At 42.2% G+C, this 26,963-nt stretch overlaps 1 protein-coding gene across 1 annotated transcript; it reads right to left on the bottom strand.

The window, feature by feature from the left end:
• Nucleotides 1-12,034: 12,034 nt before the first annotated feature.
• Nucleotides 12,035-25,052, bottom strand: LOC125551769 (P-loop containing nucleoside triphosphate hydrolases superfamily protein). The gene is made up of 18 exons (XM_087518468.1): nt 24,777-25,052; nt 24,328-24,474; nt 24,162-24,252; nt 23,948-24,066; nt 22,004-22,194; nt 21,258-21,468; nt 19,744-19,981; nt 18,796-19,223; nt 18,369-18,471; nt 18,031-18,209; nt 17,252-17,608; nt 16,954-17,040; nt 16,653-16,871; nt 15,510-15,749; nt 14,755-14,964; nt 12,944-13,210; nt 12,655-12,858; nt 12,035-12,572 (listed from the first exon to the last, which is right to left on the bottom strand). The coding sequence occupies exons 1-18, from the start codon at nt 24,906-24,908 to the stop codon at nt 12,420-12,422; spliced, it is 3,576 nt and encodes a 1,191-aa protein (XP_087374594.1). The 5' UTR covers nt 24,909-25,052; the 3' UTR covers nt 12,035-12,419.
• Nucleotides 25,053-26,963: the final 1,911 nt, after the last annotated feature.

Here is a 26,963-nt window from a genome sequence, read left to right on the forward strand (position 1 = left end):
AACGATAGTGGTAAATCGGTGAGAGATATCATAGATCGCACCGTATCTAATAAAGTACGGTTACGACGTTCGGACACATCATTACACTGTGGTGTTCCAGGTGGCGTGAGTAGTGAAACTATTTCACATTGTTTTAACTGAAGGCCAAACTCATAACTCAAATATTTTACTTTTGCGATCATATCATAGAAACTTTTATTTTTTTATGATGATTCTCCACTTCACTCTGAAATTCTTTGAACTTTTCAAATGTTTCAGACTTGTGTTTCATCAAGTAGATATACTCATATCTCCTCAAATTATCTGTGAAGATCAGAAAATAATGATACCTGCCGCGAGCCTCAATATTCATCGAACCACATACATCAGTATGTATGATTTTCAACAAATCTGTTGCTCGCTCCATTGTTCCGGAGAACGGAGTCTTAGTCATCTTGCCTATGAGGCATGGTTCACAAGCATCAACTGATTCATAATCAAGTGATTCCAAAAGCCCATCAACATGGATTTTCATCATGGGTTTTACACCAATATGGCAGTGCCACAAATAAGTTGCACTATCATTATTAACTTTGCATCTTTTGGCTTCAATATTATGAAAATGTGTATCACCACGATCGAGATCCAACAAACCATTTTCATTGGGTGTATGACCATGGAAGGTTTTATTCATGTAAACAGAACAACAATTATTCTCTAACTTACATGAATAACCGTATTGCAATAAACATGATCCAATCATATTCATGCTCAATGCAAACACTAAATAACATTTATTTTAGGTTTAACACTAATCCCGAAAGTATAGGGAGTGTGCGATGATGATCATATCAATCTTGGAACCATTTCCAATACACATCGTCACTTCACCCTTAACTAGTCTCTGTTCATTCTGCAACTCCCGTTTCGAGTTGCTATTCTTAGCAACTGAACTAGTAACAAATACTGAGGGGTTGCTATAAACACTAGTAAAGTACACATCAATAACATGTATATCAAATATACCTATGTTCACTTTGCCATCCTTCTTATCCGCCAATTACTTGGGGTAGTTCCGCTTCCAGTGACCAGTCCCTTTGCAGAAGAAGCACTCAGTTTCAGGCTTAGGTCCAGACTTGGGTTTTTTCACTTGAGCAGCAACTTGCTTGCCGTTCTTCTTGAAGTTCCCCTTTCTTCCCTTTGTCCCTTTACTTGAAACTAGTGGTTTTGTTTACCATCAACACTTGATGCTTTTCTTGATTTCTACATTCGTCAATTTCAACATCACGAAGAGCTTGGGATTCGTTTCCGTTATCCCTTGCATATTATAGTTCATCACGAAGTTCTACTAACTTGGTGATGGTGACTAGAGAATTTTGTCAATCACTATTTTATCTGGAAGATTAACTCCCACTTGATTTAAGTGATTGTAGTACCCAGACAATCTGAGCACATGCTCACTGCTTGAGCTATTCTCCTCCATCTTTTAGCTATAGAACTTGTTGGAGACTTCATATCTCTCAACTCTGGTATTTGCTTGAAATATTAACTTCAACTCCTAGAACATCTCATATGGTCCATGACGTTCAAAACGTCTTTGAAGTCCCGATTCTAAGCCGTTTAAGCATGGTGCACTAAACTATCAAGTAGTCATCATATTGAGCTAGCCAAACGTTCATAACATCTGCATCTGCTCCTGCAATAGGTTTGTCACCTAGCGGTGCATCAAGGACATAATTCTTCTATGCAGCAATGAGGATAAACCTCAGATCATGGATCCAATCCGCATCATTGCTACTAACATCTTTCAACTTAGTTTTCTCTAGGAACATATCAAAAATAAAACAGGGGAGCTAAACGCGAGCTATTGATCTACAACATAGATATGCTAATACTACCAGGACTAAGATCATGACAAATTTAAGTTCAATTAATCATATTACTTAAGAACTCCCACTTAGATAGACATCCCTCTAATCCTCTAAGTGATCACGTGATCCAAATCAACTAAACCATAACCGATCATCACGTGAAATGGAGTAGCTTTCAATGGTGAACATCACTATGTTGATCATATCTACTATATGATTCACGCTCGACCTTTCGGTCTCAGTGTTCCGAGGCCATATTTGCATATGCTAGGCTCGTCAAATTTAACCTGAGTATTCTGTGTGTGCAAAACTGGCTTACACCCGTTGTAGATGGACGTAGAGCTTATCACACCCGATCATCACGTGGTGTTTGGGCACGACGAACTTTGGCAATGGTGCATACTCAGGGAGAACACTTTTATCTTGAAATTTAGTGAGAGATCATCTTATAATGCTACCGTCAATCAAAGCAAGATAAGATGCATAAAATATAAACATCACATGCAATCAATATAAGTGATATGATATGGCCATCATCATCTTATGCTTGTGATCTCCATCTCCGAAACACCGTCATGATCACCATCGTCACCGGCGCGACACCTTGATCTTCATCGTAGTATCGTTGTCGTCTCGCCAATCTTATGCTTCTACGACTATCGCTACCACTTAGTGATAAAGTAAAGCATTACAGGGCGATTGCATTGCATACAATAAAGCGACAACCATATGGCTCCTGCCAGTTGCCGATAACTCGGTTACAAAACATGATCATCTCATACAATAAAATTTAGCATCATGTCTTGACCATATCACATACAACATGCCCTGCAAAAACAAGTTAGACGTCCTCTACTTTGTTGTTGCAAGTTTTACGTGGCTGCTACTGGGCTTAGCAAGAACCATTCTTATCTACGCATCAAAACAACAACGATAGTTTGTCAAGTTGGTGTTGTTTTAACCTTCGTAAGGACCGGGCATAGCCACACTCGGTTCAACTAAAGTTGGAGAAACTGACACCCGCTAGTCACCTGTGTGCATAGCACGGCGGTAAAACCAGTCTCGCGTAAGCGTACGCGTAATGTCGGTCCGGATCGCTTCATCCAACAATACCGCCGAACCAAAGTATGACATGCTGGTAAGCAGTATGACTTGTATCGCCCACAACTCACTTGTGTTCTACTCGTGCATATGACATCTACGCATAAAACCTGTCTCGGATGCCATTGTTGGGGAACATAGTAATTTCAAAAAAAAATTCTACGCACACGCAGGATCATGGTGATGCATAGCAACGAGAGGGAAGAGTGTTGTCTACGTACCCTCGTAGACCGTTCGCAGAAGCGTTATATCAACGCGGTTGATGTAGTCGTACGTCTTCACGATCCGACCGATCCAAGTACCGAAAGCACGACACCTCCGAGTTCTGCACACGTTCGGCTCGGTGACGTCCTCGCCTTCTCGATCCAGCAAGAGGGGTGTGAAGGAAATATGCCCTAGAGGCAATAATAAAGTTATTATTTATTTCCTTATAATCATGATAAAAGGTTTATTATTCATGCTAGAATTGTATTAACCGGAAACATAATACATGTGTGAATACATAGACAAACAAAGTGTCACTAGTATGCCTCTACTTGACTAGCTCATTAATCAAAGATGGTTATGTTTCCTAACCATGAACAATGAGTTGTTATTTGATTAACGGGATCACATCATTAAGAGAATGATCTGATTGACATGACCCATTCCATTAGCTTAGCACCTGATCATTTAGTATGTTGCTATTGCTTTCTTCATGACTTATACATGTTCCTGTAACTATGAGATTATGCAACTCCCGTTTACTGGAGGAACACTTTGGGTACTACCAAACGTCACAACGTAACTGGGTGATTATAAAGGAGTACTACAGGTGTCTCCAAAGGTACATGTTGGGTTGGCGTATTTCGAGATTAGGTTTTGTCACTCCGATTGTCGGAGAGGTATCTCTGGGCCCTCTCGGTAATGCACATCACATAAGCCTTGCAAGCATGCAACTAATGAGTTAGTTGCGGGATGATGTATTACAGAACGAGTAAAGAGACTTGCCGGTAACGAGATTGAACTATGTATTGGATACCGACGATCGAATCTCGGGCAAGTAACATACCGATGACAAAGGGAACAACGTATGTTGTTATGCGGTCTGACCGATAAAGATCTTCGTAGAATATGTAGGAGCCAATATGGGCATCCAGGTCCCGCTATTGGTTATTGACCGGAGACGTGTCTCGGTCATGTCTACATTGTTCTCGAACCCGTAGGGTCCGCACGCTTAAGGTTACGATGATAGTTATATTATGAGTTTATGCATTTTGATGTACCGAAGGTTGTTCGGAGTCCCGGATGTGATCACGGACATGACGAGGAGTCTCGAAATGGTCGAGACGTAAATATTGATATATTGGAAGCCTATGTTTGGATATCGGAAGTGTTCCGGGTGAAATCGGGATTTTACCGGAGTACCGGGAAGGTTACCGGAACCCCCCGGGAGCTAAATGGGCCATGATGGGCCTTAGTGGAAAAGAGAAGAGGCAGACCTACATGGGCTGCGCGCCTCCCCCTTCCCCTAGTCCTATTAGGACTAGGAGAGGTGGCCGGCCCCCCCTCTCTCTTTTCCCCCTCCGCGAATCCTATTCCAACTAGGATTGGGGGGGGAATCCTACTCCCAGAGGGAGTAGGACTCTCCTGGCGCGCCACACCTTGGCCGGCCAGCCTCCCCCCCTCTAGTCCTTTATATACTGAGGAAGAGGCACCCTAGAACACATAAGTTGATCCACGTGATCTATTCCTTAGCCGTGTGCGGTGCCCCCAGCCACCATAGTCCTCGATAATACTGTAGCGGAGTTTAGGCGAAGCCCTGCTGCTGTAGTACATCAAGATCGTCACCACGCCGTCGTGCTGAAGGAACTCTTCCCCGACACTTTGCTGGATCGGAGTCCAGGGATCGTCATCGAGCTGAACGTGTGCTCGAACTCGGAGGTGCCGTAGTTTCGATGCTTGATCGGTTGGATCGTGAAGACGTACAACTACTTCCTCTACGTTGTGTCAACGCTTCCGCAGTCGGTCTGCGTGGGTACGTAGACAACACTCTCCCCTCTCGTTTCTATGCATCACATGATCTTGCGTGTACGTAGGAATTTTTTTGAAATTACTACGAAACCCAACAGGGTGAAGTAGTAGATGAGTTCCGGCAGCACGACGGCATGGTGACGGTGTTGGTGAAGAACAATCTCCGCAGGGCTTCGCCTAAGCACTACGAAAACTATGACAGAGGACAAACTAGAGGGGACGGGGTTGCCGACACATGGCTTGGTGTTTCTTGATGTGTCTTGGGTGCTAGCCCTACCCCTCTAATTATATGTTGAGCCTTGGGGTCGAAACTTGGAGTAAAAGCCTCCACAAAGTCGGTTTCACCCGAAAGGCAAGAGTTCTTCTCGGACTCCAGGGCCAGACGTCAGGGTTCCCGGCGTCTGGCCCCTAGACTCCGCAAAACTTCTTTTTGCGCTTTCCAAAAACCTTGTGGGCTTTCTCCTTTGGCCCAAATAAAGTGTTCTTGTACCCAAACATTTCGGGAAACATTCGGAACCCCTTCCGGTGAATTCCGGAACCCTTCCGGAGTCCAAACACTATTATCCCATATATCAATCTTTATCTCCGGACCATTCCGGAGTTCCTCGTCATGTCCGTGATCTTATCCGGAACTCCGAACAACATTCGGTCACCAACATACATAACTCATAGTACTATATCGTCAACGAACATTAAGCGTGCGGACCCTACGGGTTTGAGAAGTATGTAGACATGACCGAGGCACCTCTCTGGTCAATAACCAATAGCGATACCTGGATGCCCATATTGGCTCCTACATATTCTACAAAGATCTTTATCGGTCAGACCGCATAACAACATACATTGTTCCCTTTGTCATCGGTATGTTACTTGCCCAAGATTCGATCGTCGGTATCTCAATACCTAGTTCAATCTCGTTACCGGCAAGTCTCTTTACTCATTCCGTAATACATCATCCCGCAACTAACTCATTAGTTGCAATGCTTGCAAGGCTTATAGTAATGTGCATTACCGAGTGGGACCAGAGATACCTCTCCGACAATTGGAGTGACAAATCCTAATCTCGAAATACGCCAACCCAATAAGTACCTTCAGAGACACCTGTAGAGCACCTTTATAATCACCCAGTTACGTTGTGACGTTTGGTAGCACACAAAGTGTTCCTCTGGTAAACGGGAGTTGCATAATCTCGTAGTCATATGAACATGTATAAGTCATGAAGAAAGCAATAGCAACAAACTAAACGATCAAGTGCTAAGCTAACGGGATGGGTCAAGTCAATCACATCATTCTCCTAATGATGTGATCCCATTAATCAAATGACAACTTATGTCTATGGTTAGGAAACTTAACCATCTTTGATCAACGAGCTAGTCAAGTAGAGGCATAGTGACACCCTGTTTGTCTATGTATTCACACATGTATTATGTTTCCGGTTAATACAATTCTAGCATGAATAATAAACATTTATCATGAAATAAGGAAATAAATAATAATTTTTATTATTGCCTCTAGGGCATATTTCCTTCATATCCCCATGGTCCATGGATCCGGGCGGTTGGGCAAACAGATGGACCGAGCTCCCCCCTCCGCCCAAGAAGCAACCGGGGAAAGCAGCACCTACGGCCGGAACCTCCTCCACCCAAGAAGCAGCCGGGGAAAGCAGCACCGACGACCGGAACCTCCTCTGCCCAAGAAGCAGCCGGGGAAAGCAGCACCGATTGCCAGAACAACACTACGGCGGATCCAAATCGCCAGTCTCCTCTGTCCAGAGCTGAACTGAGTGGCTGCCCCGATGAGAGGACACGCGCACAGCCAAACCCACACACACCAGACACGCGTGGCATGGTGGCTTATCCGGTGGGAGACTACCGCTTGCTCACGCTGAACCATTGTGGCCCACAACGCTTGCACCCGTCCACCCGTGAATGTTGTGTCCCACTGCCACTTGCACCCGTGAACGTTGTGGCCCACCGGGAAAATGCATATCCGAGCGCTCGTAGGTGCCAGCCATCTATTCCAAGGGGAGAAAAAAATCTACTCGCAAGGGGTTTTTCTTTTCTTTTTAAAGGGTCTATTATTCTCAGGTACTCCCTCCGTCTCATAATATAAAATACTTTTTGACACTACATCAGTGTTAAAAAACATCTTACGTTATGGGACCGGGGAATATGTTTTATTCACATAAACAAGTGTGACAACTGGTCAAAATCTTAGCACTCAATTATTTTTTCCAAAAATTATCCATATCTATTATCAATGTTCACTGAAAATACAAATCATATCAAACATAATAAAAACTACATTGAGATTCCAATACCATCGCATAGCCACTACTGTCGCTGACGCGCCGCTGTTGCCGCTCCCCTACGTGAGCCGGCTTGACCTGGTCAATGATAGCCGAGAAGTCTTCATGCATGTGCACCTTGTTCAATACCTGGAGTTGTAGTCGTCATTGTTGAACCCTTGCCTATATCTGAAGCATCTGACACCAATTCCCGCCACATGACGAGAAACCCTAACCTCATCACCCCAAGGAGACGATAGGAATCTATGCCAGAGCTTCGTCGGCTATGTTCAAATGGACGAACTTGAGTAGGATCGGGACATGAAAGACAAACTCGAAGAAGTAGCGCCGCCATCCGCTCGAGTGTCGCACCTGCGAGGACTAAAAAACGTGACCTAAACTACTAACCGGATCGAAGGCACCGAGATTCCCATTCCCACCACCGATCGACGGAGCGGCAGAAAAGGGAAGGTGAATCCACGGGCTCGCCGGTGAAGTTTCGAGGGGAGAGTTTTCCCTAGCCACCTAGAGTTTACTCTCCCCGAACAGCAAGCGACAGAATGAAAACACATGTCGGAGCGGTCCCAACCATCCATTCCCAAGGAGTGTTTTTCCTTTTTGAGGGTCTATATTCTCGAAGAGCTTTTATTCACATAAACAAGTGTGATGTTGCAGAAACAAGCGTGATGACCCGGTCAAAATCGTACCCCTCAATTGAACAAGGGAGCTCCTACCCCTATGGAGATTAATGATTTATAAAGGTAAAGATAAAGGTGATAATAAAGATATGCTTTCTTTGCGTGAGAAACTTCCAATCTATTCATATTCAACTATGGGAGCACAAAGGACACCAAAGATAATAAAAATTATTACTAGGTCCGTGGACCACTTGACGACGACTACGAACACTGGGGCAAGCCGAAGGTGCGCCGCTATCATCGCCCCTCCCTCGTCAAAGCTGGAGAAACTTTTTGTAGTAAACAGTCAGGAAGTCGTCATTCTAAGGCCACATAGGAGCGGTGTAACGGAGCCGCAACCATCACTAACGAAGAAAGTTGTAAAATCGGAATGATCAAACCTATACACACCCAAACGAACACGAACGAATACTGAATCCAAACAGATCCACCAAAGACCAGCACCGACCGAATCCCATGAGATCCGACGGAGACACACCTCCATACGCCCGTCGACAATGCTATACGCACCATCTGGACGGGGATAGAATGTGAGAGACATTATTCCTACTAAGGAACATCCCACCAAACATACCTGCCATGTGCTTAGATGATGAGGTGATCTTCGACACCAATGGAACATGTAGTCAATACTCTCTTCCATAACCTTTGATAAGGTAATCTGATTATTATTTGTAATCAAATTTCTAGCACATTGTATGTATTCAATACTAACACTTTATCTTACATAGATTTGTTCATCGAGGAAAACAAGGACCTGAGACAATGGTCACCGTTCAAAGTTCCCCCCCAAATGGTGGGTACAACTACGATCGGTCTTCCTATTCATTTATTCTACAATTTGATTATACAGAAGCGGCATGAAAGAGAAGAGGCAAAAAGTTAACTATTAGGACGACGAAAGACTACATATCTTAGTTACCAGAAGTTGAGTGATCAAAGCAATCTACATGATGTATCTCTGCCTTTGTAGTTTTGCTTACCATAAACTAAGCTCATGACTTTCTTTGAGCCTATGGACCTATTATCAATGTACTCCCTCCGTCTCAAAATAAATACCTCAATCTTAGTATAATTTTGCACTAAAATTAGTATAAAGTTGAGACACTTATTTTAGGATAGCGCTTCTTATAAACTACTTCCTTATGTTTAAAGAATATCGGTTCCTAAGTATTCTAACTTGCATGGTTTGCTCTCGCCCTTTGCACCATCGGCGCAACGGGTCATCTAGCATGAACAGAGGGTAAGCATATGCTTTCGCCTTCAAATGCACTTCCAAGGAACTGTGCCTGATCGTCTACCTAATATAAGCAAGTTGCAAGAGTCCCTTGTTATATAACTTAATATTAGTATAAATGCCTACCAAGACTTATGTGTTTATCATCCTTTTGGATCTTATGTAATCCTCTAAGATCATCCTGTGCATTTAATTATCGGTTATTTGCTGCTTAGATTGTTGTGTGGTATGCTTATATGCTCACTCTTCCAATACTTGGCTTACACCCGACCACTATCTTTAGATCCAGTTTATTTGACACGCGTTTGAAATGTATATTTAGCATAGTGATAATACTGCTTTTCCTTGGGGACCTTAGTTTTGGTTCTGTCCTTGATCATATTATAATTAAATTTTGAACACTTCATGTCTCCAACCGGTTCGTGATCAAAGGAAGATACATGAACGCTTCGTGTCTTCAACCGGTTTAGATCATAGGAAACTATGGCACAATGCATTGCCAAATTTTCTGTTATCAACATCAGTGACGGCAGTAATGATGGCGGGTCTTCTGAATCACTTCATCAGCTTAACAATGTAATCTCACTCCGGCGGCGCAGCAAATACAAACCAGCTGTTATCAACATCTGTGATGGTTGTGGTAAGTGCAATCTGCTAATTTTCCCTTTTTAACCTCCTACTTATATTCACCTTTTAGGCATCTTACTGTTCAAAATTACACAGGCCCTTCACATCATCGCAAGAAAGCACACATCCGATGGTACATAACCATCTACCTTTTTCGGTAACATAACCATCTACCTGTGCCACTGTAATACCATTATGCCTTATTTAATTTGTCTTCCTATAGATGCTAATCTTTCAAAAACCTCCTACTAATTATAAACATCAGCACCTGCAATTAAGCCCATAATCCGTACGTCCAAACAATGTTTTCATTCGATCTTCTAATACCAGTACATACTTATGCTTACACCAGCCATTTTAAAAATCATTCGTAGGGGAACCTGGCTGGAAGCTTTGATGATCATTGCACATGGGGTAACAAAGTGAAGCTTTACAAAGATCAAGTCAGAAAATCGAAGCGTCTCATCGCTGCGAAAAAATTACGGAAAACGCTCTGTTTCCACCTGCTGATAATAACAAACGTAAGCCTCCCGCGTTGCTTGCCATGTGTCCTCTGGCCCATCTACCGCCGGCCGGCCTTATCTCTTCGCGTCCCTTCTCCTCCGCACGACTTCGCCACTCGTCTTTTTCTCCTCCCCATCTCTGCTCATCCCGCTCGAAGGAGAGAGCTCCCATGGCAACGCCGGCCACCCCGCCCCGCTACAGAGAACCAGGGAGGATCGACGGCGCCCACCACCTACTACATCCTCGCCGCAAAAGGTGGGTGCTGAAGCCCCAAGCGCCACCACCGTGGTGCTGCAACCTAGCATGGGCGACACAACATGTGTGAGGAGGCGGCCGCTCGTCGTTGCTGCCGGCGATGCGATGCCCCGCTCACCCACGGCCATCGTGCCGCGACGCAGCAATTCGCCCGTCACCGCCATGCTGCGATGCACCTCGTCGACGGCTCGGCGCTACTCCTACTGCGAGGACACCTCGTCGCAGGGTTGCTCTGGCTGCGACGCAACTCGTCCACAACAGCCAACATAGACGCCCACTCCATCATAGCACCGGTGGCGTCGCGGCCACTGCATCACAACTCCGGCGACGTCGACGTCCGTTGCATTGCAGCTCCGGCGGCCGCTTCATCACAACTCCGGCGACGTCGACGTCCGTTGCATTGCAGCTCCGGCGGCCGCTGCATCACAACTCCGGTGACGTCGACTTCCGTTGCATTGCAGCTCCGGCGGCCGCTGCATCACAACTCCGGCGGCGTCGGCGACCGTTGCATTGCAGCTCCGGCTGCATCAAGGCCGCTGCATCACAACACCGGTGGCGTCGACGACCGTTTGCATTGCAGCTCCGGCGACCGATGTATAGCAGCTCCGACAGCGTCGCCACCGCTGCATCACAACACCGGTGGCGTCGACGACCGCTGCATTGCAGCTTCGGCAAGGCTGGCGGCTGCTACATAGCAACTCTGGAGGCGGCGCGGCTGCTGCATCACTGCTCCGACGACGTCGCGGCCGCTGCAGCGCAAACTCCGGCGGCGTCCACGACTGCTGCATCACTGCTCCAACGGCGTCGCGGCCGCTGCAGCGCAACTTCGGCGGCGTCGACGACCGCTGCATCACAAGTACGGAGGCGTCAGCGACCGCTGCATCGTAGCTCTGGCAACATCGACGTCCGTTGCATCGTAGCGGGACAGTGGGCGACTGGGCGTTGTGCTGTGGCGCGTGAGGCGAACATGTGCATCTGAGAGGAAGTGGGATCCGTGGGACTTTGAGTGAACGGCTATGATGTGCATGATCGGACGGTTATCAAGGCGGACGATAATTGCGAGTTATCAACCGGCTTACGCCTAGCATCGACCAAAAATTACACATCAATTGTTACATTTGCCACATGAGCCTTCAAGTACCTATGGAAGTATACCATGCAAGCATTATACGACAATGACACTGCTTATTCGTACGTTCACACCTGAAAACCAGTCAGACTAAGAAGATTACTAAATAAGCTCTACAGCAGCCTATGTACGTGTTTCTGTAAAACGATCTACCTCACTCTACTATCTGTGATAAATTCACATTGCATTATGTTTGTAGCTACATCCCCTACCTATTCACTACTAACATTGCTACTAACTGGGTTCTTGCGCCATTGGCGCAACCGGGTCATCTAGTATACGTAAACGTTGCATACAAAAGAAAGTAGCCAATCATACAAGGGCAGGTCCACATGTCGAAAAAACACCAGCCAATCAGAACCAATGTCAACATCTCTCAAAGCTCCACCGTTACAAAACCTGACGAAACAAAATTGGCCAACTGTTCTGTCTCTCAACTTACAATTCAACATACGATCCCAGCTAGTCACTCGTAAGGGTGACAAAATTCACGGAGGTACACGCTTACCGGTGAACATGGTGTCACTGGCCATAACTTTTTGCGAGTGACTAGCAATATCACATGCATCTCCAACTAGATCGCTACTAGAGGTTTCATGAGTCGTCTGCTGCCAGCCGTGCCAGTGGAGTAACATGTCTTGGGTAGACAGTGCTCTGGCTGGTGCTTCTATGTCATGGAAACGCGCGTGCAGAGACAGACCCCTTGTATCTTCCGCGCCTACTTTCGGGCGCGCTTCTTTTTCTTATCTTCTTCCCTGTATCTCTCACGCCTATCTTCCCTCTGCCGCTTCCTTGTTATCTCATCCGTCTTGGCTTTCTGCGCCTCGTGAGCTTTCTTCTGCAGCCCGCGCTTGATTTTCTCCTTCCTCGTCTGCATAAATCAAGCGGATGATAAGCACCACGCACAACAATGCATCAAGTTAGAATATGCTCATGTGCACATAACATGTCACCTTTTCATGCTTTAACAGATGCAACTGTTGAAGAGCTCCATGTATCTTCTTCTCGCCAATATTCATAATCTCCGGTATCATGTCCACAGCTGATCCTTTCTTGCCCTTAGGCCTATCCTTCGGCTTTGATTTAAAAGGAAGCAAAGGTTGCAGTTTTCTAGGGACCTCTATGGCGTTGAACTTCCGCACTTTCCGCTCAATACCCTGCCATGATAACATGTGAGAGAGATGGTAAAAAAGGATATTAAGAGCGAGAAAGGGTTCCTGACAAGAAATTAAGGCTCACAACCTTGTAAACCGAGTCTTTGTTGTGTGGAATAGGTATGTTGTGTGCCTTCCGCAACTCAGCAGTGGTTCTCATGCCTTGCCACATCTGATCTCGGGGTTGAAGAGAAGTGGTCACAAGATTACAGTAGGTGGGAACTTCAACGTTGACCCATGCTCGCATGAAGACAATGTCACTCATAAGAACTTTGTCCTCAAATGTGCACCTCGCAATGCCTTCCGTATTTTCCCCTTTTCTCCTTAATGCATCTCCTGGTTCGATCTTTGCTGCCTGTAACAGAATACTATTTAGTGCCTACATTTGAATATTTAAATTACCAGAAAAATGATGAATTTGTCAGCTTCAGGGTTTCCATAGTCCAGATTGACCTTGAAGTTTCCTCTCCAACAGCAAAAACAAACTAATGTGCTTACACAGAATCCAGATAAGATTCCAATCTACTAATAAACATACATCAATAGGGGTGCCTACATGGCCCACGTTTTTTCACTTCCTTTATTATTTATTAGTTTTCTTAGAGCTACAAATAACACCTAAACTAGCCCACACAATTCTGAAGTTGCTAACTTACCAAAATCTAAAATGATACTCCCTCCGTCCCATATTAATTGATGCTGAAATGGATGTAAGTGCTAGATACATCCATTTAGCCCGTGTTATTAAAGCCCAGTTGTTTCTAACGGCAACAGATTCTAACTTGGATGTTACAACTCAATTCGCTGCCTACAACCTCCTTGGACTAGCCCGTGAACATTCTTCAATTGGCCCATGACAGTCTCTTTGCAGCCCATTATGGATCATTCACATTGAATGCTCCCTGCAGCAAACAGCGAAGCACAACCTGCACAGCCTGGTGCCCAGTTTATTGGTTCCCACCTTGGCCACTGCAGAAGATTGAAGTTGCGGTACCATCTATGAGAATTAGGTTTGCAACATTTCTTTAGTAGACCAGTAGTGCCTAGTTTCTGAGCAAATGTTCTGGTCAGAAGATAATGATGATTCTCCAAGAGCCTGAGTAAAGCAAAGCTCAAGCTTTGTCGAGTCCTCAGCGACCCAACCCGAGGTTTTACGAGCCGAGTCTGAGTTAACCTTTGGGTTAATACGCTCATGGTAAAAAAAAACGAGCTCAAGCTGAGTTTGGTTGTATTCGCTCTGGTTCAGCTGGTTGACAGCCTTACATTTATCATGACCTCGTGCTTGTACTAGATTTCTATGAAACGCCTTGTTACTGTCCGCCTTTTTAGGCATCAACTTACTAGGGGTATATCCACAAAAAAAAACTTACTAGGGGTAGAGAAGATAAGGACGGACAAGTACAAGCACATACTACTTCGACTTGTCCATTGGCGCTGCCAAATATCCCCTTCACAAATCTCTCCAAAACCATAATTATAGATATGACAGGGACAGATTGAGAGTTTTATAATGTCCGCTCGTAGTTTTCAAGGTTCTGTACAGTTATCACTTCCATTGGCGTCCCCGAAAAGCTAAAAGGTTCTAGTTAAGAACTACTAAAACTTGGGAGTTTAGCTATAAACCTAGCCCATGAGACGATAGTTGGTCATTCTCAAGATCTTCAATTTGGTTTGATCAAGGAGAGGAAAAAAATGTGTATGCAAAAGGTTTGTTTCCTAGCCAGGCCACTTTGTGTGCTGTTACATCTTACATGTCCATTACAAGACCAAAGACAATGCAACGATATAAAAATGTTGAGAAATTGTGGAGGCATAAAATTAGACGATTAGATTCATCAAATCATAAGATGCTATAAATAACTACCACGGATTATTCAAGCAAGCCCTTTCATGTATTACCTTCTTAACTTGTCCTCGGATTCCACTTACTGTCCGAATTGCTGCACCTTCAAACCTAGCAACCTCTAGATCAGATGTGAACATCCCTTTAATTAAGGCGGTTTTCTTAAATATCTTGCATGGTGCGCCTGTGAGCTTGATCTTCTTCATAATTCGGGCAGTATTGTTGAATTCCTGAACCCAACCAGTTGCAGTAATTCTAAATGGTACCTGCGTGAATGTGCAAGCATCATTGCAAAGCATATCAGTAAATATACTAAAATGACTATTGCTAAAACAGAATGAAACTACAAACTATTATCAAGTAGTGCAAACTGAAACTCCGAGATGCATGTTACAGTGACAGACACTTAGTGAACATGTCCATCCAATAAAATGATGGTCACTCCTGACTAGCTTTCCATGGCATTCATAGTGCCTAACTTCTTCAGAGAAATGGTGAGTTCAACTTTTGTCTTAGAAGAGAAAGCATGAAACGTGGAGAAAATAAAGTCGGGGACATAAGTCAGGGCCTTGGCAACACAACAATTGAAGATTCCATTCGATTTGGTTGTGATTAGATGATTATGATACTAGGCTGTTGTCACTTGTCTGCGACTATGATAGCTCTGATTTTGATTATCACTGTCTCTTGAGGATATTAAAAACAGGAACATTTGTTAGAAAATAACATGCCTAAATGTCACACCAAGCATATTTTTTCTTATTTACCACTAACCATCTATGGACTGGTGTGAACTGATCAATGAATGTACCTTGTTGCTGGAAAGACTCTGGACTGCTAGTACACCGCTTTTTGGTGGAGCCAGTGGCCCCCAGAACATAGCAAAGCAATGCATATGCTCTGGAGTGTATTTGAGCATGCGGTGCCGGCCATTTCGATCCTCTATTGCATATACAGGCGTTGTTTGAAAACGTCTCCAACCAATAGAGACAACAATTGGGTCTTTTGTCTTCAACACTTTCCTATGCCATCTGTGGCGCTTCAAGCTAACCTGTATCAACAACAAACAGGGTAATATGTGAAATTGTGGGTCACCGCCAGTATAATAAAAATGAACCAAATGACCCCCTGCAATTGCCTGTTAGATGCTACAGCACACATTTATAATTCAAAAGTGGATAGTGTTCATTAAACATCATACAGAAAAACTAGGGCAAAATATCCACTGGAAGACAAAAACAGTTATTCCCTCCATCCATATATATAGGGCCTAATGCATTTTTCGAGATTACCTTTGACTATTGATAAGATGAATAGTACATGAGATGTATAATGTGAAAGTTATATCATTGGAAGCTCCTTCTACACACGAATTTGACGGTATGCTTTGTGTAACTTGCATGTCATATATTATTGCTCTAATATGTGGTCAAAGTTAGGCTTGAAAAATGCATTAGGCCTTATATATATGGATAGAGGGAGTAAACATCAATATTCATGCTGATTTGTTTTTTATGTATCTCCCATATGAATATGATTTTCAACTTGCGATTTCACGTATTAATAGAATATCACCCTCCTCAAATACTGCAGTTTTCAAGACTTTCTGAAAACTCTTAGCATCCACCAAGTTTTCACTGTAAGTCTGTAACTTGGAATGGAGGTGTACTTCTCATGCAACTAGGTTAACTCTAACATCCAGATTTGACTAATCTGCGGCACTACAATCTACACCACCAAATAATCAGTCAAGATCTGTTCCACTTTTTCCTTCTGACTGCCGCGATAATATTTACACGTGATGTAAATGTGGAAGGTTGAAAGCTCCATGTAACATTATTTTACAGTTATGTAGAGTATTCGTAGTTCCAACATCAAGTAACTGCACCAGCATATTTCAATTCCTTAAGCTACTGATCAAGAAAACTGGAAGTATAAATATAAAATGGCTGACCTGCATATATCCAGTGTTCTCCTCACCGAGGCCAATACCCCCAACAAGAATGGGGTGGCAAGGATCAAAATGCTCAACTAGCTCATACGGCACACCATGTATCTCTAATCTGACGTAAGTACCAGTCCTAAATCCTTCAATTTCTACTCGGGTATCTTCATCCAGATCATTGAGTTCAGATATATTCATTTGCTTGCGGAGTTCAATTTCCTCCTTCAACTGAAAAGATACAAAAGCTAGATCAGTCTCCTTTCTTTTTTCAGGAGCAGAGCTGAAAAGGGCAGAGAATGGCACAGCATACTTTGTCAAAATAGCCCCCTGCGTCAGATTGCTCTCTTTTCGATTTCTTCTCGTTATCAACTTCCTCGCCAGAGAGGTCCGATCCATCATATGTAGGTTTCAGTCAAGGAATGAAACAAGAAATGAGCAAAAATGCATTTCTAATTTCTAGTCAAATAAAAAAAAGTTCAAGAAACCGGTCAAAATAAACAGATCATGGAGGTGCTGCTCCAGTCTAAGAGGCAAGCAAAAGAGCGCGTGAAGAACAAACTGCAAATCGAAAGAGAAATAAAGAAAGATAAAACGATCACGTATTAAGGATATTCTGAATCAAATTTTGCTTTAAGCGCAAGCTTCTTGAGTCTTAGTTCTTCAACTTTTAGTTCGTCTTCTTTGTGAACACCTGGCTTCCCAGCTGCACTTTCAGCAGCCTGGCTCTTGTGCACCTCACCAGTTTCCAGATCTTCAAAATCACCATCGATTTCTTCATCACCCTCTCCATTTTCATCTACCTCGCGTCCTCTCAGAGAAGCTTTTGACCAATCTCCAGTCACAAAACGGTCACGGATGCTTTTGATGAGATCTTCGTTAGACCAATCACGTAGCTCCACTTTCAAGAACTTAGAGTAATCCTCAGCATCAATATCGTCAAAGCTTGGTAATTCATTCTTTACTTGCTGTGAATCACAAAACAAAGTCATCTATTGATTCACACTAATAACAAAACTAGCAAGATATGTAGAACTCTGTGCACTATAGTAGATTCTCCAGGTAACCCATCACGCAATAAAATACAGGAGGTAAAATGCTCACATGAACATATATTAGCACTGCATAGTGTGTACCTTCATAAATATTGTGACCAGGAGAACTATAAAAATGATAGCAAAAAAGTGCAGTTGGGCACTATTTTCTTTGCCCCCAGCATACAGATGGCTTAAGTATAATAAGGAAAAACAAGGGTCTACTGAAGTCCCTTCTCTGTTGACCTATTTCTGATCGAATATGGCTATCAAACCAGAGATCATGGATAATCTATCCTAGAGAAGATAAGATACCTCGTCTACCGTTAATTATCATGCATGCAACACACAATTACCTTTTTTTGTCCTTTTGGTACAAAAATTTCTTCATCAGAGCTATCTTCTTCGCCGCTATCATTGTCTAGTTCTGCTGAAGCTTGCCCATATACAAGTTGCATTAGACTGGCACTCCGTCTGGCCAGTGTTCTAGCAAGTAAAGATTTTTTCCACTTCGAAGTGTTTTCAGCTCCATCATCTAAATAAAAAAGGTTAGAATTGAAATGTCAAAACAAAATATTGTCAGTGCTTTATTCTTAAGGAAATTGGTTCAGCAAAGAAATTAGCATAACTAATATGTATGTGCAAGGATTGCTGGGTGCATGACGTAAGATATGCGTGTGAAATTGGTTCCTACCTGAATCAAGAGCTTCTCCACTACCATCTGATGATAAAGAACCTTCAGATAGATGGTCATCGTCAGAATCTTCATTATGACTATCATCTTCGTTATCAGAACCCTGTATTTCAAAACAAGGTTAAAATATTTTTACAGACTCAGACTGAAAACCCATAGTACCATAGAAGAATTAAAAAATGAGTTCATGCCTACAAAATGCCACTTTATATTGACAGGTGAACTTAGGAAAAGCTAATACCAACCTATGGTCTTATAGGTTGCCTGGGTGGGTTACATTTCACAAATAAATGCATGTTCAACAATTATTTCTTAAATATAAAGCATTTGCGGGAAGTAAAAGGAACATAAACCAAGTATGTAACACAAAACAAGAGAAAGAAAGCTATCCACTGATATGCATTGATACTAAGGGCAAATGGTAAACCTCATCATCATCATCATCATCATCATCATCATCAACATCTTGAAAATTAGCTGACACAGCTTTTCGCCTCATTCTTCCATTGCAAAATTCCACTTCTTCTCTCAAGTCAACGCCATGATCACTTGGCTGAATGTCATCATCATTGTCACCTTCACTATCACTAGAGCACTCAGAAGAAGAGTGCCCATTGCTCTCCAGGGTGCCTGCACTACTAAGGTTATTACCACCTACTTGTGCCAAAATGTTAGCTTCTCCCTGGTCATTCTGTCTTGAAGAAATGGCATTGCCTGTCATGTCACTGTCTTCGGACTGAGCAGCAGGCCGTCTGCCGAAGAAATTTATAAAACTCTGATCTAACTTCTCATCAAGGGAGTATTTGGTGTTCTGAAGAGTCTTTACTAGAGCCACACCAACATCATTACCTTTCCCTGTAGCATGGTCAGCAGCCCAGCAAACAATTAAGCATAGATATGTGATAAACTATTAGAGATAAATATTATATTAAAGGAAAGTCGCACACACTTTCAGAAGCTCTGTAATAGTCATATGGCACTATATGGAATGATCGGAAAACCATAAAGATATTACAGGGGCAATTTAGTCAAATAACTGGTCCACCAGCAAAAGTTTCTCTACTCGGATTATTTTCCCGAGGCACAAGCAGCAACTATGTAGCAGCCAGCCTCACTTTGCAATCTATGTCTCAGCAACACTCATAAGCCACAACATTTTTTGAATGCAATACCAGGTCAGCGACACAATATCAGCAATCAATTGAGTTTCCAGTTTGGCATTAAAATATCCTTGTTAACCAAAGCATGTTTATGCATGGTCATTTCATACAAAACTATTATCCTGAATAAGTATACATGAAAAAACTCCAATTGCAGGCAATCACAGTCGAGGGGACCAAATTCAGGTATTTATAGTTTAACATGCTGGTCGTACCTTGTTTCTTAGATGCACTGTTGTCATCAGTGTTTGAAAACTGAACAAGATGATCATTGATGTTGATGTACACCGCATCCTTGTCATACAGGAGATCCCCAAGACCAGACATTGGGGCATAGAACAGCTTCTCCTTGTCACGTAGTCCTCGCTTCTTTGCAGCCGATGGCAAAGGGCAGGGATCAGCCAAACTTGTTACACCAGACAAGCTGAAATCACCTGCTCCTGTGATATGCACCTGCACAAATTACAGCAGGTGTTGGCATCCAAAAAAGTAGGATGAAATCAAACACAGAGAGAAAAGAACAGGAACAACAATGCGTACATGCATCCTTCTAAGTGAGGTGAAGTCCAATTCCTTCTAATGTGCAAGGACTAAATACTGACACACCTCTAAATTGTGTTTGGGGTTGATATCTCACTTTCCTGTGCAGTCATCCTCGGTATTCACAGCAGTCCCATCAAATTTAGTGCATAATAATTGAAGAAAACCTCGCTTTCTAACCCTATTGAAAAGCATTTGGTCCCTTTAAAGAACGTTCCCATCTTTAAACAAATAATTAACAACCAAGTCACCATGTAGGCATGGCAAGGTACTCCAGCCGTGCCTATTTACATGGCATCCTCGTTTTTCGTGATTGAACTTTGATCATCATTTTCAGCAATAATATATTAATTATATGTTAAAACTTAAAAGTATACCATTTAAAACTACATTTTAATACAAATTGAATGGTACGATTTTTTGACATATACCACATTTTATTGGTCAAATTGACGGTCAAAGTTGTATCTCAAAATACGTGTGCACCATGTAAATAGGCACGGAGGGAGTAATCAATAATGTATTAAGACATCACAAAAGTAATCTGGCTACCTAATATGTGATTTTTCCCCAGCGATAACCACTTCATAGAAAACTCACCCACTTAAATCATTCATCACTTTAGTGTTAAAGGAGTTGTGGAGCACGGGGATCACTCTACTGTATGTGAATGTACAAAAGTAACTTGCTCATAGCAATACAGCATATGGCTTAGTAAAAGGTGTGTTCCCTTTGGTTGCAAGTCAGGAGTTCATATCATTAATGAAAGCTCTGTATTATTCGGCTGCTGCTGAAGTTGAAATAAAATGATCGAGAGTTAAACTGCACACTTTTTATTTTGAAACAGATTGAGCGATGTCTAGTACAGTTAATAAAAATAGTGCTATGCATTCCATCTAGTCAATTTCAAACTGAACAATAATTAATTATCGAATAGTAATTTCTGTAGGTTCACCCAAATCAAATTCATGCTTACTGAAAAGTAAGATCTTGTTCTTTACCTCCATTTTTGAGCTATTCAACTAAGTCCAAATGTAAACTGTATTGATGAATTCATATATATATTAACTCAATCATGGGAGTAATAATGCCTGTTATGAAGTATAATAGCCTTGCACAAATAAGTTAATCCCTAATTCAAATCAAAGTTCAGCAATGATGAAAGAAAAGGCATATGTTTAAATGTTACCTTGGTCCCTCTTTTCATGTTACATCCACGAAGGTAACCATACAGCGTTATTTTTCTGTCACATTTCCTATTCAAGCGCACACTTTCTGACGAAGTTACATCTTCGAATCTATCTGCTAACAAGTAAGGATGTGCCATTCGCCAACTCAAAGGGATGGGCTTGATAACAGATATAAACCTTGCAAGATTATGGACTTCTCTTTTCGTGTATCTGCACAGAATTGGACAAGTGGTAGGAGTACGGAAGTTAAAAATCCAGGTTAATGTACAGCCATGCCATGAAGCTGCAGCATAGAGAAGCCAATGCATATTGCATAGTATACCTAAATAGTTGATCCCCACTAACTCTAATTCTCTCAATATGCAGCCCTCCACATCACCAAATGTGCCACGTCATCATACACTAAAACTATTGTCTAGCACATGCATACCTCAATTTAATTGGTCCATCTTCAATGGTCCAGCATACATGCAAACTATTTGTTCACACACAATTACTTCTGAAAATAATAACTTTTGATTTAGGTCCTTTCGTTCATACAAAATTTATCCGAATTTAATCTTTAAATTCGGCAGCAACGCACGGGGAAATCACCTAGTACTGCATAGTATTTCGTTATGATATGGCGAGCAGTGATCTCAAATTGGCTTAAAATAAATTACCATGTCCCATGGATCACATTTCCAGTTATTTACCAACAAACTAAGAGTCTGAACAATGAAATACCAACTTTACAGAAACTTACTTTCCATGAATGAGACCAGATAAGTAGAACAGTTTTGCTCCCTCCTTTATCTCAGCCCAGAATCGATGCTTAAGGCGCTGCTTAGTTTTCCTTAGTTTCTTTACATCTTTAAATTGATCAAGATGTGTAAGCACTCCCATTACCTTGGGGAATCCATGCACTTGCATGATATTAAGGAACTCGAATGTATCCTGGATACAAGGTTTCATTTGGGTAGCTTTAGTACAATGTGTTAACAGAAAAGATTTAACAGATAAACATAGATCAAAACAACAGGTCGGCTTCACCAATTGGTAGGAATTAACAAACTGAGATCTGGGGAATTAACATGTTGAACACCGAGCCATGAAAATGGGACAAAATAGTCATGGACAGGAAATCTAATAACTGTAATAAAGCATTTAGCCTAATGTGTAAGAGAAGTGGGATTTTCTAAAACATCCTATCTTACTTTGACCTTGAGAAAATGCCCATCTCACTTTGTAATTGATCTAGTGACCCATTTTACTTTTCGCGTGATAGAATTCCTTTTGAGTATTTATATAGATATATAGGCAAACCCCACTAGCAAACATTGATTGCTATTTTCCAGCTCTTGAGCCACCTCGTCAAAATTGTTTTAGCTGTTAGATTTGTTACCTTGGTTCACTAGTAACCGTCTGATCTGGACATGATAGCCTCCCTGCCATGCATGCAACATGCAATAGCGTATTCTAAGTGGGTTTTAACTCCTAGACATTTAAGTGTGACATGTTCAAATTTTTATGTTAAGATTATTGTTTATTTGCTGCAAGAAACTTCTCACATATTTAAATCTTGCTGAATTTAAATTCTATATAATATTCAGAAATCAAATCTCCAATACCGTGGCAACGCATGGGGTTTCTATCCAAAAGCACAGGGAAGGCAAACACCCTTTATCTTCATCAGCTCCAACCCTCTCACTGCACTCTCATCCCCGCCGCCTTCTCCCCAGACTCGACCAACTGCAGCGAGAACTTCCCTTGTCATGCACCCCGACCAAGGAGAGAACCGTGGCGACAGGTGGCATGGCACTCTGCCACAGCTAGTCGTTGAGAGCCTTATATGTCATCTTCACCAGGACATAGAAGGAGGAAAGGACCACAGACAATTGGTATAATTCATCAATTAACAGCAACGGCGTAGTGCGATCATAGATGGTTTGCATGTACTGTTACATATTCCATCAATCACTAGTCATGTGTGTTGGTCGGTTGCTTGTTTTTCCCCCGCTGAACTCTAGAAAGTGGAGCAGCAATGTATTGGAGCTTGTGCGAGTGGAGTACAGTGAAGAGTTCGGTTCCCTGAGAGTTTGGTGCAGTACTAGGGATCCTGACCCGATGGAGGACTCACATGAATGGACCAAGAGCCATGCTGGGTGCGCTGTTGGTTCCCTTTGTAGAGCTGCCAGAGGATGGGGAAGCAACGCGGAGGGAGTGGGGTGTTGGGGTCAGGCCAAGCAAAGCTCAACCCTTCCGGCAACAGGAGTAGGCACCATCGTGAGCTCCAGCAGCCATCAAGGTGGGGTGGAGACGGCACCCAAGCTAAGATCCAAACACCCTTGTTGGGAGAGAAAGGAGGTGAGGCAAACTAAGGAAGAAGAAGCTACTGGAGCATTTTGATCTTTTTGAGCCTGATTTGGAGGCCATTTAGCCAAAAATGATTTAAATATTGAAAGGAGGATGACAAAGTAAGATGGCTCGCTATCGATTATAATTTATAAAGTAAGGTGGGGCATTTTATCCAAGGGGAGTAAGATGCGGCATTTTATCGAATCTCTTTGTAAGAATAGAAGTCGGTGGGTATGTGCTCCTAAGGTGCATCTAAATCCACGAAGCATATTTATGTCGTGAGCCCTAGTGTCTGCTAAACAACTTAACAGGCCTACAAGTATTTATAAGAATAACAGCTTTGACAACATACCATCTCAAATCCATAGCTACCATCAATAAGCAGCAGAGCAAGATCTGCTATTTTAGCCGCATCGATCATTCCATTGATATCACTTGGACACTCCAAGAACTGCACCCTCCTGCTTTTACCTATATGTAACAAATATATACATATTCCCAATAATCTGGTTAATTTGAAGAGCATTATCCACTGTTTAAGTATGAGATGTGAAATATTCATTAACCTGATACAACCGTGATGGGACCGCGGACATCTGACAAGTTTTGTTTAGTGTAGTGCTTTACTAGACATTTTATCAGCAGCGACTTTCCAACCTGATCGATTTGAAGTAAGCTAATGGTCAGAGAAGAATACATAGGCATCATTTTCATTCAAGAGCCATATCATACCTGCGGAGGTCCTTGGACTACAACAACAAAAGGAGGTGGTTCCCCAATAGAGCGATCCATGATTGGCACATGGAGACGGCGTTGTTCAATTTCTGCTGACCGAGATTGTAGCCGCTTCGCCTTTGTTGCTGAACGGAAGGCAAAGGCCTGGAAAAAGGCATTGCAGTCTAATTAAACGAAAGCCTCCAAAACCAGATAGGAAAAAGGAATAAAGAAACGGTAACCATCGTTTATAGTGCAATATTTGGGCATGATTCATACTTTGTACCGGAATGTTCCACAATCAAGCACTAAACAGAATCGTCCATCCTAGGCGAGGCTCTTACAGGCACCCAGATAGGATGCTCGCCAGCCGAATACTTGACTAATCTACGGATAACAAAACAAGCGGCGAGAAAGCCCACGCTTTACGAGAGAGAAACCCAGGAGACAGCGGGCCCCATCCCTACCTTGGGGTTCTTCCTCTCGCCCCCTTCATCGTCGCCGGCGGCGCCTTTGCCCTTCTTCCGCGCCTTCGCGCCCGACTTGGCCACGCGATGCGCCTTACGTGGCTGCTCGACGCCGGCGTCCCCCGGAGCCATGGTGATGAGGTTTTTGCGGCGGCTTTGCTGGTGGGGGTTTTGCGGCGGCGGAGAGGGGGGGGTAGCTGATGGCCGCCGGAAGGGGGGCGAGGGTTTTGGGAGCTGCCTAGTGCCTGCGTGTTAGCGATCTGTTCGGTATACGGTGTGTGTTGCCGACCGCTGTGAGCAGGCTGTGCTGCGGGATGGGCTTTTGGCCCGGTGGATGGAGGTCGACCAAGGGGGATCGACCAAGGAGGATCCTATTTGCCGCTCACTGCGGCAAACCCTCGTCAAAACGCACATACTCGTGCGCACCAGTCCGGCCCATTTTCGCCTGAATTCAAAGATTTTCATTACTGTTTCTTTTCCTATTTTCGTTTATTTTTTTGTTTCTTTTTTACTATTTATGTTTATCTTTCAAAAATTCTAAAATTTTCAAAGTCTTCTTAAACAATGTTTTCAATTAAAAAAATTAAAAAATAAAAGGAGTTTACATTTTAAAAACATTTTTCCCAAAAAATCAAAAAAAAAATTCAAAAATTAATCCCTTTTAAAAAAAATATTCACAGGTTTTAGAAACTTAGCACGCATCCAAAAAAAGGTTTCCAGCTTGAAGAGGTTTGTGTTTTCAACAAATGTTTACGTATTCAAATATTGTTCAAAAAATCAAAAATGTTCTAAAATATCAAAACTATTTTCATTAAAAACAATATTCACAATTTCAAAATAAATCACATTTTTCTAAAATAGTTTGTCTTTTCCAAAATATGTTTGGAATTTAAGAAAAAAGCTAGTAGTTTCAAATTTTATTCCTGTTTTCAAAAACTCGGACAAACAAGTGTGAAATTGAAATTCTACATATAATTTTTTGGAAACCAGAACATTTTTCTAAATTTGTAAACAATTTTTCAAAACGTGATTTTACTATTTCGAACAAAAATGTTAACACGTTTTTAAAAATGAACATTTCTTCAAATTATGAAGAATTTTTTGAAATTTTGAACATTTTTCCAGAAAAGTGGGAGCAAAGTCTGAAAATATAAACAAGAACAAAAACAGAAAAACAGTCGCGCCATGCGCATCATTGTTGGGCCATCCCAATCGGTCGCCGGCTATGTGACAAGTCACTATTTGATGTAGTACTGGCAAATAGGACCTCCCATCAACTAGGTCAAGTCATCGCATTACAGTGGCAAATCATTTTCCTCATGTAGGTCGGGGAACAACGAGCAAACGTGCACAACCCCTAGCGAGAGTGCCGGTTTTTTTGTATTTTGTGGTTTCTCTGTTTCTTTCATCATTAGTTTTCCTATTTTAATTTTTTTTATTTTGTGAACATTTTCTCAAACAAGGGAAGATTATTCAAATTTGTCAATTTTTTAAAACAAATTGAAATTAGAGAACATTATTCAGATTCATGAATTTTTTTTAATTTTTGGAAAAACAAAAATAATAAACATTTTAATCTCAAAATATTTTATGGAATATGCGAACATTGGAACGTTTCTTAAACACCCAAATTCATGTTTTTTTTAAATCTAGGAACATATTTCAAACTCATAAACATTTTCCAAAATTCAGAATATTAGTTGAAATACATGAACATTTTTGCAAATTTAGAACATTTTTTCGAATACAAGAAAATTTTCAAAATTCATGAACTTTTTATCAACCCAAAAACATTTCTTTAGAATGGTGAACATTTTTAAAAATTTGAGGCATTTTCAAATTGAAGAAATTTTTAAAAAGAGTGAACATTCTTTTAAATTTGGAATAATTTGTAAAATCATGAACATGTTGAAAAAAATAACTTTTTCTGAAATTTTGAAGATTTTTAAAGAAGAAAAGTAAACAAAATTAGAAAAGAAACAAAGAAAGGAAAAAAAATAGGGGTGCCCCGTCCCGTATGGGCCAACCCATAGCGCCCAGGGTGCGCATTTGCTATGCCCACACCACCCTATGCGGGGACTAGGAGTTCTCATGCGCGGTGCGGGACGTTTGTTTCCTATATACCACTTACAACACTAGTTACAATACTATTGATGTAGCTCGCTTGTGTCGTCCCCCCACGGGCGA

This window comes from Triticum urartu, chromosome 4A, assembly GCF_056163025.1.
Source record: "Triticum urartu cultivar PI428250 chromosome 4A, HENAU_Tu73, whole genome shotgun sequence".
In the NCBI taxonomy this organism is placed as follows: Eukaryota; Viridiplantae; Streptophyta; class Magnoliopsida; order Poales; family Poaceae; genus Triticum; species Triticum urartu.

Coding starts and splice junctions, on each gene's coding strand:
- LOC125551769 (XM_087518468.1), bottom strand. CDS start 24,908: ATGGCTCCGGGGGACGCCGGCGTCGAGCAGCCACGTAAGGCGCATCGC. Junction 17,041..17,251: donor CAAAATTTGATTCAGAATAT/CCTTAATACGTG, acceptor AAACCTACATAT/GATGGATCGGACCTCTCTGG. Junction 14,965..15,509: donor AGAGTCTTTCCAGCAACAAG/GTACATTCATTG, acceptor ACATTCACGCAG/GTACCATTTAGAATTACTGC.